Source organism: Lampetra fluviatilis, chromosome 32, assembly GCF_964198595.1.
Source record: "Lampetra fluviatilis chromosome 32, kcLamFluv1.1, whole genome shotgun sequence".
NCBI classification, from domain to species: Eukaryota; Metazoa; Chordata; class Hyperoartia; order Petromyzontiformes; family Petromyzontidae; genus Lampetra; species Lampetra fluviatilis.
The window spans coordinates 1,682,490-1,696,224 of record NC_136306.1 but is presented as its reverse complement, the minus strand read 5'-3'; the positions used below and the strand labels follow the sequence as shown (position 1 = coordinate 1,696,224).

Below are 13,735 nucleotides of genomic sequence, written 5' to 3'. Positions count from 1 at the left end.
GCAATTAAAAAAATTCAAGTCAAGCTTCAGTTCAATATTCACTGTGTAATAGATTTAAAACATGTGATGGAGCATTACCACATTATACCATCAAAATATAAACTGCTAATGCAAAGATGAGAACCTAAAATAGATTAATTGCTTCCAACATGTTTTTCTAAATGTTTTAATTGAAATAGAACAATCAAACATAGAACAATTGTTAAGTTAAATAAATACATTTATTATAATAAACAATAAAACAATTCCAATAAGAAAGTAATAGGACTTTTCAAATCGCAAAAAATCGCAGCCTTTGCGATTTGCTAATCGCATAGTTTAAAATTGCGATTTCGATTTGAAATCGATGAATCGTTCAGCCCGAGCACTGCTGTCTGGGTCGGGCCTTTTAAACTGAGGTGACGACATCACCTTCACCTATGAAGAAGATAAGTTTAACTATAACATTCCAGAAAAGGCAAAATATGTGGATTGGACACATTCTCCGAGGTGAAATCTCCATGAAAGAAGTTCAGTTGTGAATGTGACTGGGTACTTCTACAATGCATTGCCTGCGTGAGCAGGCTGATATCAAGTTGACAAAACGCCTGTGACATCGTGGATAGGAATAGACTAGTGTATGCCTATGGCATGGCCTTGATTTAAACAGTAATTTCAAATCAAGGCCATGCCATCTTCGAGTCTCATGTGTTTTTATTCATAGTCTCTTAACTGCAGCAGACATTAAAATAAACGAATTTGTTGAGAAAATAAATCGGTTCAATGTATGTGCATGTGCTGCAGACTGTAGGGCATTGCCAGGGCCAAACATTTGAGTCAGTTACAGTCACCTCGAGTGACCCCAATCGGCTTGCAGTATGTCAGGAGATGCATTACGCTTGATTACACGTTCCCAAATAGTACAATGAGTGCATGTAATACATTGAAATTGCATTCTCATGTATAACAACAATGTCAATCCAATTCAAATGGCTTCATAAAGGCATGATAAATGCCCTTGATTATGTATCTCATTCAATTTAATGACAACGTGTCCCATGCGTGTTGTACGTATTATTTTTTACTCATGGAAATTGTAGAACAGTAAAATGTTGTGGGTGTGGAGCGGTGTGAATGGTTAGCTCACTGCACTGTGAACCCAAACACCCGGGTTTGCTTCCCACCGGTAACTAACACCATGACCACGTGATGTCATTACATCCATCATGCTGTACAGCTGAGTTTAAATTTATGGTGACCATATTTCTAACTACGTGACTTTATCGAAAGAACCAAAGAGTATGGATTCCTGCAGTCACGAAAGCTTCAAATCAAGATTACACACACGCTGTCGCCGTTATGTACACATACACAATATAACTCAGAATATAATCTATAATTTCCAAACCTGGTATAATGTAGTGTATGTTGAACTTCTTTCGCACCGTAAGCAGCCAACCGTGCTTATTGGAGGTGTGTGAGGACAACAAACTAAACAAAAGCAGTTTGAAATAAATTACTTTTCAACCAAGATTCAAAAGTGCTTAGCTCCCGTGGCCTTGATTTTTTGTTGTTGAAAAATTACAAACAACATTCGAAAGTTAGTTTATTGTTTTAATAACCAAAACCAGAACACAACAGCCAGTAAAGCCATCTATCGCTAAAACAAATACGCCGTACCTGTTACGAGAAAGACATTTTTTCGAGTTGTTAAAATGTTAATATGTTAGTTCCTAACGCAGTAACCAGTGTCCGCACCGCAGAGAGTGCGATGTGCAAACAGCGACGCAGAGATTCCCAACGATCAGACGGACGGACGCTGTACTCCACCACACTGCACGGCCGTGAACTACATTCTCAAACGTTTACTGGACGAGACCTAAAGTGCGCAACATCGCCCGGTTCCACCACTCGGGAACACCAGCGGCGCACGAACGGACGCGCGTTCGTTTTTGCGGCGAGGGTCACCGTGGTGATTTCATGCGCACATTTCTTGCCATGAAACCCTCCACCGGCCGACAAGACTGTCACATTGCCAAAGATGTTATTTACGTGCGGCCAATGTATGGATCCGATTCTGAGCGATGCGGCTCCTCCTCCTCACCGCTGGCTGAAGGATGTTCACGACTTGAATGATCACCGCCTTCTTCGTATGGCTGAATTGTGATTTTCACATTGGGGTGGTTGCGCCAAGATGATTGCGCTAAGGAGGAGCGGAATTTAAAATCAATGTTCGACTTTTCACTCCCAACTGCTTTGAGCTTCATGGGGTCGTGAACTCGTCACAAACTTGTCAGGTGGAGGAGGTTTAATGACAATTTCTTTTTTAAAAAGCTACCACCAACGGTGTGGTCTCTCCCAAAAACAAACACGGCTCACCGAGACGGAAACAAACCCCATCTACGTTGAAGGTTAAGTATACACAGTATTAAGAACATGGCAGCGTTTTCTTTTTAAAATCGGGAATGTAATCAGAGCAGAGGAAATGCTGGTTTTCATCCACACAAACGGTAGGTACTTGTATTTTCTCAAATTTATTCTGAACGCCACTGACAAGTTTCTACATAAGCTGCATGAAGCGAACTGAACGCAAACATCGTCACAACGAGCTCAACGCAAGCATCGCATACGAGGGCATGAGAGGGAGAAGACAGAGGGCAATGGAAACCAACGTCTCTCTCTCTGGAAATACATTTGGTTGTATTTTATGAGACACAAAAAATAACGGCACAACAACAGTTCCACGTGTTTATGTTACATGTTTTGTATTAAGCATATTGCATTTTATAATGCGATAAACTTTTTTTTCTGTCCATGAAAGCAACATTCGATCAAGGTATCATGAGATTTGTGCTTTCTTTTTTTCTCAGCAGGTCATCGAATGGAATTCGAAAGGCCAGACTTTGGATTTTGGTCAAAGGATCAGGGGTGACGATAGGATTGAGTTTTATTTCACGGAAGTTTAATCAGGGTGTCAGTTTAGTACATAAAAATAACAATTCCATGAGGTATACAACACAGCACCTGATTCAATATGAATTCATATTAAACCTAAGCACTATACTGTAAACAGAAGTCGAAATGTTTAGCACGTGGCAGGTTTCCGCGGCCAATGTTATTCATAGCAGGTTTTTTTTGGGTGAGTTTGCGTAAATATATCAATGTGTCGTTAAACCCGCCACCACCCAACAGCCCACTAGCAAGGTTTGTCAAGTAAACAAATCTGGCTATCGCCTGATGAAGCTAGTTGTAATTACTAGTGAAACATCGTACTCAGATTTTAAATGTTGTGGCTTGGCTCTCTCCAACACACCGGTGTTGCTGTATTAGTAACGAATTGGCCACGTTCTGTTTACGTGACAAACCTTCACTAATTGGCTGTGTCGGGTGGTGGTGGGTTTAACGACACATTTATATATTTACACGATCTAACCCCAAAAAATCCCTGTATTATGGAGAATTTGAACAATACACGGATACATTTATAGATGCACCACTTGATTTCTCATGCCCCTCTTTGTAATTTACACACGAGACTTGTTTTCATTAAGGGGCAGTCTATAAATGGATCACAGTATATGTATATACAACGTGGGTGAGGGATACAGCATTGTCGTCCTTGGGTTTAAGCAGACCACGGAAGACACGGCCAAGTATATTTTATTACAACCAATGTACTCGTTTTAAAACAGGCACCTGACGGATGGACACACACCAAGTCACTGGGGTTTGGGGGGTAGCTGCGTCTAGGTGACTTTTAACCTCTCTAACATTGCACCCTCGGCTGTGTCACCAAGCAGCTCCATGGCATGACAAAAGCGAGTCGAAGCAGAACTCAATGGACCCTCTGGGTTGGACGGGGTCCCGAAGTTTACAGAGAGTTCTCTTCCCAATACCATCTGGTAATCCAGCGGTATTTGTTGAACAGGTCTGACATAAACAGAATATTTCTTTAGACCGGAAGAATCCGATGAGCTGTGAAGCTCTTTTCTCACAGCTGCCAGTAGGGGCGGGTTAGCTGGTTACAACAGTGAACAATGCAACACACGATTGGAGTGCAAAATACAGTAAAGGTACGCAAATCACTAATAGTAAATAAAGTACTTGCTCTGGTTTCGGCCCAGTAACCCAGTCCAGATGTGCTCGCTTAAACACATGCTGCTTGATAACCGTGGTCTAGAAAGCCAATAGGCTGATGGAAAACAACAGATTTGGTATTTAAATGCGAAGTTCTGCTGAAGTTTGCTTTACCCACAATGATCCAAGGCAACACGACGCATTTGTGTCAGAACAAGCAAATCCATAATGGGCTTCACGAAGCGTTATGGATAACCAATAATTTAATGACAACTCTGTCAAAATTATGAATGACACTATCTAATGATGCACACATTAAATGTATTGAACTCTCTTTCACAACTGTATATATATATTATCACAGACTATTCAAGGTTCGAGTTACTGGAGTATATATATATCCTCAGCAATAATGGGGGTTTCACATTTTTCTGTGTTCCTTACCCAGAAAAGTATAAATCTGCAATACAGTCCTGCGTGTTATGCAAGATGTGAAATAAGCAAATTTGAAAGTTTAGTAGAACAATGTGTTCTGGTAGAAAGGTACTGGAAACTAAAATTAGATATGACATAAATCACCCTTGCAGCCAATGGTACCCACGGAATATTACTAAGCAGATGGCATACACATTCATATGTATTTATATTGGGTCGTACCACGATATTTCCCCTATGTTTTTTAACCCCCAGTTTTATCCGGATTGTGTTATCGGTGTAACGTGATGGGGTTTTTGTGGTCCCAGTCATTGGTGACTGGACTGAGACCATCAATCCGCCACACTTGAGAACCCAGATGAAACTAAAAACTAAACAATTTTTTTTAAACTCTTTGGTTCTTTCAGTAAAGTCAAGTAGGTATAAAACTAAAATAAAAATTCAATCACGACGTTTCGATCGCAACACACGCGACCGCCATCAGGTGGAACCGATACAGCAGGAAAACTGCTGATTTATTAATACGTGACTTTGCCGAAAGAACCAAAGAGTATGGATCCCTGCAGTCACGAAAACTTAAAATCCATCATTTATATTTTTATTCTAACAGGCTTTATAGCTCTTTTTCAAAAGCGACCTGGCAATCAAAAATAACAGCTCAACGAAGTGGCTCATCACGTGGAAATTCATAGCAGCCAAATACTCTAAACACACGTTTCGAAACGTGGAGGGAAAAAACCGGAGGGCCCAGAGAAAATCCACGCAACCACGAGGAGACACGCAAACGACAAATATACAGCAGCAGGCGCCATGGTCGCGATCGAACCCACGACGTCCTGTATACCAGGCGAGGTAGTTAACATCTCGCCACTGTGGCGCCCCACTGAGTCTTATTTGGCAGAGGCACTGCATATGGTGATGAGACACGTGCCTCACAGCAGAGGAACCTGGGTTCGATTCTTGACTCGGTCGCCTTCATGTGTACATTCTCTCCCCCTTGTGCATGGGGTTCCTCCGGATTCTCTCGTTTCTTTACGTAGCTAAGAGCCTAGAATGTAAATGGTGTTGGACAATACATCCCAATGCAGGACCCTGCTGGAAAAAAAGTCTTCAGACTCAAGTGTGGCTTCCCTTGGTATATAAGCCATATGGGTCCAGGATTACATGCGTAGTCCCACGTCGACCTGTATAGTCTGGTATTCGCGCGTTTTGAAAATAATAATTAGTCTGGAAGACGCTGCCATGGTGTGATGGTTAGCACACTGGACATGCACCCCAAAGGTCGTCACTGCGATTTAAATCTCCCGGTCTGGCAGAAACAATTGTCACGGCCGCTTGTGGAGGGGTAAAGTGCGGGTACTTTGATCTCTTCTAAGACGTCTGCCAAGCCTAGAAAGAGTAGGCCAAGATTTCCTGGAGAGGGGCTTTCTAGACATCCCTCTGGGGGCAGGGGTCAGCAACCAAAATAACAAGAAGAGCATTTTTTTTCGAATTCGGTAAAAAGAAACCTCAACAATTCAAGAGCCGCAATGCACTGTGTGGTGAATACGAGATGGTGGTCCTTAATAAATAACGTCACGAAGCAGTCCGTCAAGAGCCACATGCGGCTCTGGAGCCGCGGGTTGCCGACCCCTGGTCGAGTGGAAGCCCTCCCGTCAGCGGTGGCGTGAGCGGGCGATTGCAGGGCTGCGCCTTTACCGCCTATCATGAGCCTCCAGGGAGTTTTGAGCACTATCGGGGCCACCTCGCTGGCGCAGCGCAGTACGTGCCGTACAGTCCAACCATTGGTTACATTGCAGCTCACTCACGGGCAGCAGATGGGTTGTTACTTTTCACGCGCGCACCAGCGACGTTTTCTGGAATTCAAGCCGGCAGCTTGCTCATCAGGCGCACCGACGTGCTTTGAATTCAGTCCACAACATTTGCGCAGCTGTTCATGTCGGCCTAACTTCATCCATGGCGTGCAGCAACGTGCATCAGCGTGGGATCCGCTGCTAGGATAGGAGAGCTGCACCACCACGAGGCAGAACTTGCACGATATGTTAACTCCCTCGCCTGGTATTCAGGAGGTTGTGGGTACGATCCCGACCCTGACGCCTGCTGCTGTATATTTGGAGCTTCGCACGTTCTCCCCGTGATGGTGTGGATGTCTCCGGGCCCTCTGGGTTTTACCTCCCTCCACATTGAGAAACAACGCGCGTTTAGAGCATTTGGCTGCTATACATTTCCACGTGATAAGCCATTTCGCAGACTATAATTTGTGGCCTGGTCGCTTCTAGAAAAATAACTATTTACCTCAGTGGTAAAATAAAACATAGTTCAGTATAGTTTACGAGTGGCGTGAGATGGTCTACCAAGCGGCGTGAGAATGGGATATTGGGTTAGGCTTGAGTGCGAGCAATTCTGCCAATGGATCGATGCAAATTTAATTTGACAAGCAGACTCTCCTTCCATATTTTCAGCTGCGGTCATTGACTCTCCTGCAATGGCGCCACGCAGTGCTGGCCTGACCCAGTTGAGAGGAATTCTGCTCAAGGGCATCACAGCCCACCTGAGACAAGGCGTCGTGGAAGCGACGACTGCGCTGCGATTAAAACCTAGGGTCCTCCAACTCCCAGTGAACATGCCGCGGCATGCGACCACATTTTGCCTCAACAAATGCGAATCCTCGCATGAAGTTGATAATAAAATAAGTCCATTATCTAGCTAGGTGAAAGCTCGTGATTGTTTCTCAAAGTGGACATGGGTGCTTTCGTTATGTATGGAGCGTTATTACGGTATTGAATATTGACTTTTATTTTCTTCTCGGGAGGCTAGGGAACTTTTAAAAATTCTAAATTTTTCGAAACATTTCAACCGTGTCACGTGTGCACATTCACTACACAAGTATATACGCGATGCAATTTGAATGCCAACCAAAGTATAATCTCGAAATAGTGCCGTGCGCAGATTCAGCTTGGTAAATATTTATGAACATATTAGTTTAACTTCAACTTCATGCAGTCTTTCTACTGCCTCTATGTTTGCGGTTGTGCGGTTGTGCGGTACAGCTCTCCGGTACGTTTTGGGCCGTACCACGTGTTATTTGGCACGACGTCCGACGTTTCGCTCAACATTCTGGTACCTTCCCAACGAAATAAATGGGTTTCCAGCGTATGGCGCGCAACGTCTTTTGATGGTTACAATCCTGAAGAAGCTCCCAGGATGTGGAGCGAAACGACGGACATCGTGCTGGGTAACAGCGCACATGGGAGAGTTGAGGCAGCCTTGTTAACTTATGTAGAGTCTGTTCTCCTGTAACATGGTAGTTGCGTTCCTGAAGAACACTGGATTATGGGAAAATTGCGTTAAAATAAATAATATATAATATACGGTAAAGCACAGTCCGCGATAACGCGTGAGATGCGTATGCAGGCTGAGCAAGGACTGAGGCGCGTGGGTAGCAGCTAGAAGTATCCAGCAGCATCCCAACGCCTTGCGTGATGACGCTACGCCGAGGCAGCTGGACAAACTGCTTACTCCTACTCGTGCGGAGTAGTTGTGGTCACTCAATCGCGCTAAATCCAATTCGCATCCGCGTTATAAAACTGTGTTCCCTGATACATTCATCGCGTTATATCCAATTGGCGTTATGAAAACACTCAGCGTTATCGGAGAACAGACTGTATAAGTTGTCCTCCGCTCGGTTACGTGATCATCCAGACCTCCTAGAGCCAATTACACTGTAGCCTGATCATTGAGGTGGGTGTGTGTGTGTGTCAAATATGACCGCAACCAAAACAAACACTATAAATATGCTCTTTGGTTCTTTCGGAAAAGTCACGTAGAAATAAATTAATTTAAATAATAATAGAATACGATGTTTCGATTGCAACACAAGCAACCATCATCAGGTACAAACGAATGAGAAAACAAACATAGTAAACTTGGAAATATAATGCAATACAACACAGAGTCGGCCAACAAAATAGTCAACACCCCACCTGGTTTATTACGTTCTTCCAAAGATTGCTACATTTGAGAGCGAGACAAAACATAGACACGGAGACACACAGACAGACACACAAGCAGAGAGAGACTCACACAGAGACAAACAGAGAGAGACACACACAAAGGCACAAAGACTTTACCGAAAGAACCAAAGAGTAATTCCTGCAGTCAGGAAAGCTTCGAATCTAGTTTAGATATGCCGTGTTAAAATTACGTGGAGTAAACTAACGACGGCTATTTTCGAAAGCCCAATGTGGATTCGTTTGCCCTGTGCAATATGGTGATTTTCAGTAAATACACTTCAATTGGCGTAATATAATATGTGCAGCAACAAACCTATTACAAAGCGCAAAATCAAAATAAGTCACTTGAAACAGAGAAGCACTAAAGTTTGTGCTCGACGTATGCAGCATGCCCATAAATTACACACATACACATTAAATGAAACAATGTGCACCGTTATTTGCAAACGTTTGTAAACAAAGCTGTTCTTAAATAATTATCACGTAGATAAGCAATTGGGATTTTGCGTCTGCCTGTTATTCAATCGCTCATCTTATCAAGTAACACTCAGGATAAATTCAAAATGAAACCAACAGCGCCTGTGTTTTGAATCAGAGGGCGAAAGCATCTTCAGAAGTGCACTTTGCTCATCGCTCCAGAGGTTTGACAGATGTGTCATGATTCAGTTTTGAGACTTTTAAGACACCAGGGCCTCGACTTTCAAGCAATGCCAACTACGTCATTTGTGGAACTACACGGGAGCCCAGCGAGAAGCAACACCATTGTCTTCTTATATATTCAAGACAAGCTCGTGACAGTCATTGACTGTTATTAATTTTACGCTTGCAAACGAGTTTTTACCTTCGACTAGTTTGGGTGGTTCACCCGCGGCATCCTGTTGCCGAGCCGCCGTGCACGATTGTGACTCGTTTCCATTTCCCCCCTTCGTTATGTATTTATTTTTTATTTTTCTTGCGACCTGTTATGTTTGCCAGGGAACCGATGCTTTTTGTTGACGAATCCCGATTCAAGAGCGTCTTTGCTCACAGGGTACTTCAAAATAAACTGAAAACTGAAATGTTGATGATGTGACGGAGGCATTTAAGGTCACTGTGCGGAACACCACACAACGTGGCAATCCTCCATTGTTGTTATTGTTGTTGCCGGGCAGCTGCACGAATCAATAACTGGCAACTGCTTGTGGATGGGCGCATTCGTGAGACACATGGGACATAGGTTCGATTATTACCTGCACCTCCGATGGGCACAGTTGGCTACGTACGGTGCGAAAGAAGTTCAACACACGTACGTGCATAGTCCATCAGCGTGGCCTAAATGCAATAATCGTGCCCTATCCACTACGCCTAACGGACAGCTTTGTCGCCAGTCTCAATACTCCCGGCGTAGTCGCATTGTCGTGTGTGGTGTGCCTCTTTAACTGGGGAGATGAGCAATTTCGGTACAGCGTTAATTTGCAACAGAGAACATGTACATGATTAATTCTCAGGTCTTGATGTACTTAAGTGTTTTGTCTACACATTAAATAACAATATCAACATTCACATTTTCTTGAAACAGATACATCATTTTTTTTTACATAACACATTGTTGCATTACTTTGAATGCAACTAAAAAACAAAAATAACAAAAGCGTGTTCAGTTGTATTTTGGCAATGCATTTTTGTGTTGTAACACTTCTCCAACACACGAGCATATTTGAGAAGTTAAGTTGTGAGAGTTGAAGGGGAATTGCTTCAATGTTGCAGCGATTTCAAAAGGAAAGTTTCTAAATTCATACGCTCAGTTTGTGCCATTCCTGGCAACCGAATGGAATGGTCAGATAAGTAATGAAGAGAAGTGTTCACGACAACAAGGACTGTGGACGCCAAATCCGTTTGCTCTTGCGCTGAACAGAGTGGCTCGCGTCTTTAAGCGATGGGACACAGGGCCGCCGTGCTCTCTCAGGCCCAGGTTTTGCCCACCGAGCAATGATTCGTCATCGAGCGATCCGCCTGCTCCCACATTTTAAGCAGGAGCCACCTCACTCCAACAGAGCAGACACAACGTATCCTCAAAACAAGGTACAGTCATAACACATTTTTTTATTTTAAAGGTTTCTGGATTGTTTTGGATGGGTTTTTTTGGTTCATGATGTACTCTAATTGACTACAAAGCGGAGGACTGTGATTACTTTAGATTTGCAACGACAACCAATGAAGCCACACGTGGTCCAGCAGAGTCATATCCACCCAATCTGTCGTAGGCCACTGGATGGGTTGTTGTTGTTGTTGTCAACCACAATGTTTATTGTGGGGGGGGGGGTATTCCACGCTGACCCATTGGAGGTGATATTGCACAAGCGGTGGGGGGAAGGTGTCACGCGGTGCCTGGTCCCTGGGCCACGTCGGGTGGTGGGGGGCAATGCTCCACGCAGTTACCTTGACTGCGTGACGCGCCATTGGCGCGGCGAAGCCAACGCTGGGATGTGAAGCTTTCCACGCACCACACATTTCTTCGCCGCAGATCGGCCAACAGGGCCTTGTGGCAAGCATTCAGATTGTCCAAATTTTCACAAGGCCAGCAAACGACGTGCTACGCTTGCCAACAAAGGCACAGCATCGGTAACGTCTGCGCACGTGTTTGCCGTGAGCTGCTTTTAAAGGTTCCCCTAGGAAATTTGTCTACGGTTGAGGATGGTTGAGTTTAAAAGCGGCGGCGAACAAACTAAACTTACGAGCAGGTATCGCTAGCGAGGCCTCTAAACAGCCAGGCTCCAAAAAATGTCCGCCATTTCCTCTGAGCAAACAATTGCCGTCAAAAATACACGCGCTCAAATAAGGCAACACCCCAGAAGACTGCAGTGAATAAAATGGTGTTTTAACTGTGCTCATTCGGATGCAAAATGTACGACTTCAAAGGGTGTGGACAGGTCACGCAGCCGGAAACAAAATCCCATGGTGTTGGTAAAATTGTTGCCCGTCTCTATGTGTGTGCGGTTGTGGTGAAGTTTTACTCGTCGAGAATGGGTATTCAATAACCAGAATAGGCACTTTGTACTTACGAGTTGCTCTGCGTCAGCCTCAGGTGCAGCTCTGACCGTATCAATTCCCCGCTGCGCTATTGCTTCAAAGTTATGCACGTCGAGACTCGTCAGCTGGCATGAAGCCAGCAGGAATCAGCTGGGTTCGTGCCAATTCCATCTCCAGAATTAGTGTCAGTCCAATCCTAAGAGCTGCCCTTCCCATGATTGACAACCACAAAACAGTTCAATGCCAAAATATCTGCCAGTTATGAAACAGAGAGGATGAACGCTTCCAAGATTTCCCGCGATCTCTCCTAAGGCCATCGCTGCCGCCCAGCGCACGTGCAGAGAAGGGTCTTTGCACGAGGCACCTGGGACCCACCGGGAACACAAGATGTCGCATGGACGGGGATAAAACGACAAATGCATCGCGCTATACCTTTGGTCCGCTATTGCTATGGACGCGCGGGTCGCTAGGTTCCTACTACTGACCGAGCATTGCCTCCTTTTGCGACGCGAAACGGCGAGCGCCAGGGCGCCGAATGACTCCGCCAGACAGAGCCGAGTGCGACTCTGCAGACCGAATGTGGTTCCGTGACATCGATTCCCGGAATTGGCTCCTTGCGCACGCCGCACACCCAACTCCGGGGGGGGGGGGGGGGTCGCGAACAAAAAACGCCCAAAGTAGGAGGAGGGTCCTAGCCAGACACCACGAGTGAACACCGGACACAGGACACGTACACGGCGCATGATCGTCGCGCAACGGCCGAGACGGATGCCCGCCGCCCGCGTCACCGCAGGGGGCGGGGGGGGGTGTCCATAAACGACATCGCTACCCACGGACCCGACCACATTCCACCCCCCTCCACCCCCCCCACAATGCGGTCCCCCGCCGCCGTTGCCACGATCGACCGCGGTAGCAAAGCGACGGCCTAAAACAGCAAAGCGACGCCGAAAGCGGCTACGGCCACGCCGCGGTTCGGCCGCGGTGGCGCCCACCGGCCCGCCGGCTCGCCTGCCCGCGCCCGCCCACGTCTCAAGCCGACCGGTTGTTGCCGTGGTGCAGCGGGATGATGAACACGGTGATGTCGTCGCCGGAGCCCAGCTTCTCGTTGGTGATGCGCCAGCCCTTTTCGCGCAGCACGCCGCGCGCCTTCATCACCAGCTCCTGCGATGCCAGCGTGTACCTGCCGGGCACAAAGACATCTTCACGGCGGCGCCTTCTGGCTGGCCATCGGACAAGGACGGTCACAGCGTTTGCGCGCTTTCAGATGCGCTTCTGCTGCCGTCTGGAACGCTCTTCCCTCCGTTATTAGGAAGCCCCTGGAGCTATTGACTTTCAAATCTAGATTGCAAATTGCTTTCTTTACAACCGATTGTGTCAAGTTTGTTGTCCGTCCCCTGCACCTCCAATTAGCGTTGGCTACGTACGGTGCAAAAGAAGTTCAATATCTATACATAGCTTTTAACAGACTGTTGGGGTGAGTGCTGTCAAGCGAGCACATGTGAAGGCCGGCACAGCACGCCTGTCCGCCCTTTTGTCACCCCAGTGCTGAAGTTGACACACTCTGCTGCTGCTGCTCATGGTTAATGGGACTGCATTAACCCTCACCAGGATGTGAACCTCCCAGTCTCAAGTCTACAGTGCTCGCCTGCCAGTCTCTCAGCCTGTTGGTCCGTTCTTTTCGTCCATATGCCTGTGTGCCGAGGTCACTAGTTCGTAGCGAGGTAATAATCGGACAACTCCATGCTTCAATAAATAAAATGTCTAATTATTTTCCAGAACGGGCAGTTCAGCAGCAATGTCTCATCACGATTCCCTCACGGTGATGATCACGGGGGTCACCTCATTACAAACGAGACGCAGCGCACCTTGGAGACGCATTGGCCAAGGCTAACCTACGGCGACCCAGCGTAGAAAATACCATCCGAGACAAATTAGTTATTACACATGCAGATAATTGTAGGTCACTAGGCTATCACCGTTTTGTATATATATAAAGAGATAGACATGCTTTCTTAATAGGATACAGCAAACCCTATCTATCCACGAGGGTTACATTCTTGAAAACGCAGGAACCTTGTTCCGCAGGGAAAAGTGGGGTGACGTTCCTGGTGCAAGGGAACGTTTAATAACAATGACTATCATAAAAAAATAACACTCTAATAAATGTATCTTTGAGGATGATGCCGATTTGACGACGATGGAGGTGGTGGTGGTGGTGAGGA

At 45.8% G+C, this 13,735-nt stretch overlaps 1 protein-coding gene across 1 annotated transcript in view; it reads right to left on the bottom strand.

Annotated features, from left to right (window-relative positions):
• Positions 1-1,393: 1,393 nt before the first annotated feature.
• Positions 1,394-13,735, bottom strand: part of LOC144943615 (protein phosphatase 1H-like) — a 104,412-nt gene continuing 92,070 nt past the window's right edge. Inside the window, exon 11 of the mRNA XM_078871232.1 lies at positions 1,394-12,693. Within this exon, the coding sequence (XP_078727358.1) occupies positions 12,543-12,693 (151 nt within the window). The 3' untranslated portion in view covers positions 1,394-12,542. The remainder of the gene's footprint in view (positions 12,694-13,735) is intronic.